At 38.1% G+C, this 7770-nt stretch overlaps 2 protein-coding genes across 2 annotated transcripts in view; both read right to left on the bottom strand.

Moving 5' to 3' along the window:
- Positions 1-7770, bottom strand: part of LOC113210283 (synaptic vesicle glycoprotein 2A-like) — a 14230-nt gene that overhangs the window by 5813 nt on the left and 647 nt on the right. The gene's annotated exons all lie outside the window — the stretch shown is intronic.
- LOC113210282 (nuclear pore complex protein Nup155) lies at positions 14-7621 on the bottom strand. The gene is made up of 23 exons (XM_026428175.2): positions 7368-7621; positions 6895-7063; positions 6679-6816; positions 6423-6519; positions 6190-6350; positions 5949-6094; positions 5601-5872; positions 5265-5515; positions 4860-5170; positions 4166-4779; positions 3853-4087; positions 3687-3781; positions 3488-3584; positions 3050-3127; positions 2749-2945; positions 2513-2660; positions 2164-2429; positions 1883-2030; positions 1707-1808; positions 1411-1633; positions 1213-1333; positions 1002-1124; positions 14-916 (listed from the first exon to the last, which is right to left on the bottom strand). Exons 2-23 carry the CDS (start codon positions 7052-7054, stop codon positions 781-783), a joined length of 4119 nt encoding a protein of 1372 aa, XP_026283960.1. The 5' UTR covers positions 7055-7063; positions 7368-7621; the 3' UTR covers positions 14-780.

The raw sequence follows: 7770 nt of genomic DNA, 5'->3' as shown, positions 1-7770 counted from the left end.
AAAATGCAGGCAGTTTTGAAATACCATGTCATGTAAAATAAATTAGTAGTAAATAAAATCCTGTACAAGCCTTCTAGTTGAATGGGTCACAAAATACAACAGATGTATAAAAATTCATTGTAAAAAATACTATATAGAAAGCAGGCATCATATTCTGCAGATTCACATGGGTGTGCAGAATAATGCTAAACAAAAAGCAAAACACAAAAAAATGGTTGATATTACTTTAAATTTTGCTTTTGTGTTTAAACTGAATCTATTCTGGCACACAGGAAACAAAGACGTTTGATTGATTAATGACAGGTGTATAAGAACAAAAGGTAACTTATTACAAATTCTAAATTAACTTTTCCCTATATATTTAAAAGTAAAAGCCTACTTACATTCATCAAAATGCACTGCATAGAAGTCAGTCTTACGTTTACGCTAAATAACATGATTACCAAACAAATACAGTGACAAATTGCTGACAAAGAAACAGACATGAACCAATAATCTGGAAACTACAAACACCACCTTCAGATAGACACACATCAAAATTTCTCTAAACGTAATCTGAGGTACAAGAAATCTTAGTTCATTCATTGGGTTACTGTGAAAAAACCCATGACTCAAACTCACAGTTACACTCTAAAAAGATATAATCAGAGATTTACAATTCACACCTCATTATCACAATAAACACAACTTCAACTAGTAATTACAGTACAACATAATAGCACACCGCAGCAGCAAACAAAATAGAAGATTATACAGTAATAATAAAAGTTAGAATACTCCCTACATACCCCCTAAACGGTTCAACTTAGCCTGAATGCCTCTGAGTTGTTCAATGAGATCTTGAGTGCCTGGTTTGCTGTATAATGTATTAAGGCATATAGAGATAACATCACCTGATTTAGCTACAATAGAACGTCTGTAAATGACATAATTAAAAAGAAGTTTAGATAATGAAATGAAAAAGAAAGCCATCTACAATCAAACTTCATTAATTACTGTACCTCTCTGAAACAGCCACCATGGTTGGAGTATTTGCAAATTTATTAACCATGATGCTAACTGCCTGGATAAGGTGAAAGTCATTGCCTTTCTCAAGGAAACACCGATCATTTGCAGCAATCATTCTGCAAAAATTAAAATTATCATTTAGAAAATATAGATAGAAATAATCCTAAACATTATAGGTATTGACATTTATCTCTCTGCACATACTTCTCATATACATCTAAAAGCACGGGGAGTGGAACACCAGTTGACAGCATAGTTGAGTGGACAATTGATGGGTCTCCTTTTGCAGAGCAGACTTCAACTTCAAGGGCTTTGACAAGCAGAGCTAAAAGAAATACTTTTGTGAAGTGGCAATTCCATAATTGTATTACCAATTTAATAGGCACTTTGTTTCTAGCTTACCAATTGGGAAAGACCGAGAAGCAAGAGAATATTCTTGACCTAAGGATTTTACTTTGTCCATTAAAGCAGATAAGCGGTCTTGGGTGTGCCGACGATTCATTTCTGTAGAAATAATATTGCGCCAAATATTCTCTATGAGTGTGGGGTCAGTGTGACCAGACACATGAATTATTGCCAGCTTGCATTCCCAAAGGTCGAAGGGCTCAGCATAGTCCTGGTATAGCTGTCGAAATTAAAATTGTGTAAGAATTTTGATGATTGCATTTAAGTCACAAAATATGCATCAAAAGAAATACCTGTGTGATGTCATACAAAGATGTGTTTAATCTCACAATTGCTGTTTCTACAGCTTCAGGTTGTGGATGCTGAGAGCGGAGGTTTGAAACAGCATCCAAAATCTGCATAATAATGAAGTGGTTAGGAATTGTGTTTCTCCCCTTCCTTAAAGATTTACAAATAAACAATACTTCACCTTCTGCTGAATTCTTGCAACTTCCATTTGATCTTCCAGCTCCCTTAAAAAGACTCCCAGATTTGGAGCTGCTCCCACTTTGTCACTTCGCATGCACATGATAGCATGTGCCAAATAATCTACCCGTTGCTTAAGATGAATCAGAGATCTGAATGACAAATTCAAGGAATACATAATCTTAATGTAATTTCAAACCGCCAGTATGAAGTTAACAGGTGCCAACTATGAATAGTATGTACTTTCACAAGGATTTCCTCATCCCCAAAAAACTTTACACCCACCTTGGTTTGCTTGCCAATTGGAAGAGAATTTTAGCTGCTGCTGCATGATTACCATTTCGCTCATGGAATTTCCAAAGCAAATCATTGACTTCAATAGAATCCGGCCGAGATCGTGCAGCTCTGGAAAGGAAGGTTTCCAGCCCTCTGTAAACATTGCTTCCTGCAAGGAGTTCTCCTTCCAGGCCCCGGCGCAGCATCCATTCATAGATGGCAACATGGCATAACTCATCCTCACAGCGAAGAGCTAGATCAATCAATCGTTTGGCCTGAAAAGCATTCCAAATGTATTAGGTTTGTCACTACATTTAGATTATCATAAATAGAAGAGTAGAACAGTGCACATAACAACCTGAGCTTGAGAATCAATAGGAGCAGATGGAGCTGAGTCACGGATGGCAGGAGGTCCAGGGGACAAAGGGACTACACTTGTATTGTGAGTGCGAGATTGACCATAGAGCTGATCCAAGACCCCAACAAGTTCTTTATACGCATCCATCCTTAATAGAGTAAGAAAGATGGATTGGTTCAATTGAAGGGTTTCAAGTTTGAGTAATGGTAAAAATGAAAATAGCAACGGTTCCTTACCTGTGCATGAATGCTTGACAACCCTCTGTATCTTCATTGGGTTCACCATTACGATAATAGTGTACTGCTACATCCTTTGGATCCAGCTTATTAGCAAATGAGACACACAACTGCAGTACACCATCATACCATTGAGCTGAATAAAATTTAGAACAGGCTGCACCTAAATTAAGATTTGGAGCAACTTCTTTACAAAGCTGCCAAAAAATAGTAAAAAAAAATAAATGAATGCTCAGTTAGGCAAAGCACACAAAAATGAAACATAATTCAAAATGTAAAATGTATTGATTGAAAATAATACCTGCAAAGCCCTTTGTAAAAGTCTTTCTTTTTCATCCACATTTGCCTCAGATTTGGCTTTTATTAGCATTTCATTGGCCTAGAGAAATTAGAGGAATAAAAATTTAAAATCAGATAAATTCTTACTTGCTAGCATAAATGACACTTAGTAATATAGAATTGGTGCACTGGCTTTTAAATAGATAAGCTATTTTTTGTGAAAACATTCAAATAATACTAGAGATTTATTGAATGAGATGATTAAGATATTTTCTGAAATGCGGATTGGAAGGATGTCTAGGAAAGGATCTCTTCAATGTTAGAATCAGGTCAGGGTTCAAGAGGGATCCAAGGTAGTGGACAGCAGCATTCGTGGACAAGCTTCATTTAGGTGGCTTTTAAGTCCAGTTCCAGGTAAATCAGCTTCAATGTAGCTGAAAGATGGAAAAAAAGTTCATACCTTGTTGCAAGCAGCATCCTCATTCCTATACAATTTGGGGCAAATTTCTCGCAATTTTGCACTGACAGAGTCAACTGAGGCATTATCACTTAGATAGCTGAAACACATACATTCAATTTTACAGCATTTCAAACCGCAGCATAAACAAAATTCACATATTTTAATGTTGCATATTAATAATTAACCACCAATCATATACCTGTTAATGAGGCTAGTAATAAGAGCAGAGCACAGAGGTTGTCCAACTAGAATGAGGTCTCGGAAAGTCATCACAGATAAATGAGACTGATCCTCCTAAATTACAAAATCAATCAATCAATTGTAATAAATAATTTCTGTCATTTAATTTGTTTGAGTTTACTTACAGGGGCAAGACCTTGAGCAAGGTTGTGGAATTGATGATCTGACAACACCTTCCACAAACCAAGCACTTCACATGTATGAGAGAGGAAAGTTTTAAGTGCATCCAATGAGCGCTTCTCTTCCAGCTGTGCTTCTTGCAGAGCTGTGTGAGGAGCACCAATTCGGTTTGGTCCAGGAGTCTCCAGAGGGTCAACATGACGGCTAATGGAAAGTGAAGTTTGGAATTGACTGCTGGAGCTAGAAAAAAAGAAATAGTCCACATTTACCACATGGTAATAAATGGTAAAAAGGTGTGAGATAATAAGCAGACATTACCTGTTGAGCATTGCTAGTTGGGTATTCCTGTCCAGAAAAGCACGAAGTGCATGCAGATGGCTTAAGACCCACACACAATCTTCCCCTGACACAGCACTAACTAAGAAATTTTTCCTGTTATCAGCAGTAATTCGCTGGGTCACCTTCTGACTCCACAGTGGGCGTAAGATCCTACTGACGTACAAATAAAGACCATTGTGTTTGGCTGAATATGACATCAGATGACCATCAGTAGCTCCTTGATTGCTTATTCCCATAGAAACACCAGCAAATGATGAATGGGGTGCATTGTGGGCTACAGGTGTTGACACAACGTTTGGATTGAAATTTCCAGCAACTGAATATGGGAATGGTGAGGCTGCAATGTTTGGGCGAGCTGGCACACCAGTTCTGGGTTCTCCACCATATAAAAAGAAAGCCCTGGTCGCCCATTCAGAAAGTTGTGCATTCTGGGTACTTTCCAAACATGCAAGAATGAGACATGTTGCGCAAGCTTGTTCTTCTGATTGCACTTCAAAGAATGTTTTTACTGCATCATTTTCAGGTCCCCCTCTTTCAGTCATTATCTGTCGAAGTATATCTACTGGACGTAATTTATGGAATATTTCGGTGCCCTAAAAGGTGAAGTAAATTTCAAATTGTTATTTTAAACATTAAGTAAATCAAAGAAAGAAATTAATTATAGTAAACCAACCTGTGGAGTCAACACAACATATTTACGTGGAGGCTCTATGTGTTGGCGAACAACAAGAGGGGGGTCTGGTTGATCCAAAGAAGAATCAGGTTGAGTAGTCGTAGTTGTATCTACATCTGCTATGGCCTGACAATTGGCAATGGGACCAATTGGAAGTTCACCACCAATTTCAGCTAGAGCCCAAACACGACCGTTTAAATTAAGAACTGTTTGGACTTCTACCAAATATGGATGGAAGGGATAAGGGTCACTGCTCAAACACCAAAGGGTGTCACATTCACCACCTCCTGATGTGATAAGTATGGTGTTTCCTGCAAGAGGTTTATCAAGTTAATGAAGAGAAAGGTTTTACAGACAGATACTGATGCAAGATAAGCACAGTACAAATTGTGTTGAATTTATTACCTTTGTTGTATGTAGCCATATGAACCTTTGCAGGTCTATGAGATGGTGCATTAGCAGCATAACCCGGAGGCAGACGTACATGGAGCAAATTCAATGTATAAGGTCGCACACCTCTACTAACACAACCAGTAGTAAAGTATAATCTTGCTCCTGTCTGAGTAACACCCACAAGGTTTAAATGAGTGGATTCTTTTGATTGGATGGCTGAAATGCTCACAATTGGTCTAAAGTTGTTACTGTCAAGGGTTTTGCTGTAAGAAAAAGATAGTTAATTAGATTATAAGAAAAAAGTAGTTTTAAATCTGATATAAATGAGCAGTCTGATTATGTACTAACTTCACAATTTTGATTGCATTCTGAACAATAGAAGCCTGAGACAAAGCTGTGGTGCGGCTCATTGATTGACCATCTGATCCCATGTCAAACACAGCAATTGTGCCTTTGTTAGATAATGTGTAAAGGACATGACGGCTTCCATCTACAGCGATTTGGGAAATAGAATCTTCTTCCGCAAATGCTGCACTTAAGAATGAGGGAAGTATGTATGATAATGTCCCCACTGAGTGATTCACTTTCCTGCACCTCTTGCTAAACCAGCCTCCTTCAGCCTTGCAATTAACACAGAAAGAAATTGTGAGTCTGTGAGACAACAGGGCACGTCACAGAAAAATTTGAAGCAGTTACCTGGTATACTATCTCATAGAGGTTGCCATCACGGCCTCCAATAAAAATACGACCAGAATCTGTACCCACAATGGTTGTAGCAATAATACCATCAGTGGGTACACTGAATACAGGTTCTAAGATCACATGCATTTCTTCATGTTGTCCTAGAAATTCAAGATAGATAATTTTATAAACCTTATTTAAATGAACTAATGATGTGATAAAGGTAATGACTGGTTAAGTAAACCATTTCCCATACCATTGGCAGTAGAAAATGTAACACCTAGAATGACAATATCAATGGTTGTGGCCAGGATAAGAAGATACCTGATAAAGCTTTTAAAAACTCCAGGCTTAGGGCGTATGAGACCAACACACAAAATTGTTTCTCCCAATGCATCATAGTACGCAACATCTGACCTAAAGGGAAAAAAGTGATTAGAAATGTCAACAAAATGTACTTGAAGGAAAACTTCAGAACACTGCTCTTACCCATGTTCATAGCTCCAAACATAGATATCGCTGTCAATAGTCAACCATGCACGATGAATGTCAGTAAAAAGACCCATCATGCAGTGGCATTGCATATCTGAAGCTTCGCTAAGAAAAATAATTAAAATTCGCATTCAACAATTCTTTAAGGTGGGTGACTAGATAGATAGACAGCTTTCATGGCAATTACTATGAAAGCGTCATCTAAGTGAAGTGAGCTTATCGTAAGATATTCTACAACCCAATGAAAGGATACGACTAAAATGTTCCATAACTTCTCGAGGCAAAGGGAACTGGAACTGACTTCGTAGTTGTTTTAGATCAGCCAGGCCACCTGACAGATTGTTTAGACTAGGATAGTCACTATCATTCATTCCACTCACAGTAGCTCCACCTAAAAATTTAAATTCAGTATTTAACAGTAGATACCATCAAGAAAAGTATCTCACAAATGGCAGGTCAAGTTACATACTTTCAGCAGTCAATCTCATCATACTGATGAGGGTAGGAAAATTGTTGTCTTTGTTGATTTGGAGTTCGATCATCTTGCCAGCAAGATCCAGCGAATCCATATAAGTGCGGTATTGATCTAGTTGACCCGTACGGTCCATCACACTTCCCGTCAAGTTCATTCTTAAGCTCTAAAGGGAAAATGTAGGAAATCAAAACAAATCTTATCTAAGGTGAGAGCTAAAAGCAATGGTCAGGCAAGGCAGGTGTCGATGACCATTAAAGGTAAAGCAGGAGGTTGGCGATTGTGAAATAAATATTTAACACACACAGATAGGTTTCAACAGAAACGTCACAACGTATCTAAAACAATACCGGCTCTTTCAAATAAGGTACCACCTGCTTTAAGGTTAAGAGGACAATGACATAGACTTAACAAGATAGAAGACGGAAAAAACACAAAAAAGCGAAGAAATTTAAAGAATATCAACAAACCGTTTACTGAAACACTGCAAAATATAATTTTTCCAGTTGTGTTATGTAAAAAGTTTCCTATCTCCGGAATAGCCGCGCTTACAACAGGTTTGTTTCGGCATGAAGCGCGCGGCGCAGGAGTGCCGGTCAAGGAAGATTGAGAAGAGGATGCACCCGATGCAGCAATCGGCAACCCGAGGGGCATTTGCGCATTTGCGTTAGAAGCAATTAGAGGGAACCTAGGAACGTTTTCAATGTCATTTAAAGTGTCTTCCAGCTAGAAGATACTTGGTGTAGAACCAAAGATATGATGCGACTTTCTGCTTTCTGAATCTGAAGCATTCTGATGGTGTACAGTCACGCAAAATGTCTCGGTGATGGGGCCCTTTTTATTTAAATTTGAGGGTGTTTCTTTCATTTTACT

Source organism: Frankliniella occidentalis, unplaced genomic scaffold (genome assembly GCF_000697945.3).
Source record: "Frankliniella occidentalis isolate FOCC.00 unplaced genomic scaffold, Focc_3.1 Scaffold105, whole genome shotgun sequence".
Classification (NCBI taxonomy): domain Eukaryota; kingdom Metazoa; phylum Arthropoda; class Insecta; order Thysanoptera; family Thripidae; genus Frankliniella; species Frankliniella occidentalis.
Note: the sequence above shows the minus strand (reverse complement) of the source record. Positions and strands in the feature narration are given on the sequence as shown.

Bases quoted from the DNA above. Each gene is read 5' to 3' on its own strand.
- LOC113210282 (XM_026428175.2), bottom strand. From the start codon at position 7,054: ATGAACTTGACGGGAAGTGTGATGGACCGTACGGGTCAACTAGATCAA. The intron at 6,520-6,678 runs GTATCCTTTCAT...GCGAAGCTTCAG, and splicing joins AGTTATGGAACATTTTAGTC to ATATGCAATGCCACTGCATG. The intron at 1,809-1,882 runs GTGAAGTATTGT...ATTATTATGCAG, and splicing joins TTGCAAGAATTCAGCAGAAG to ATTTTGGATGCTGTTTCAAA.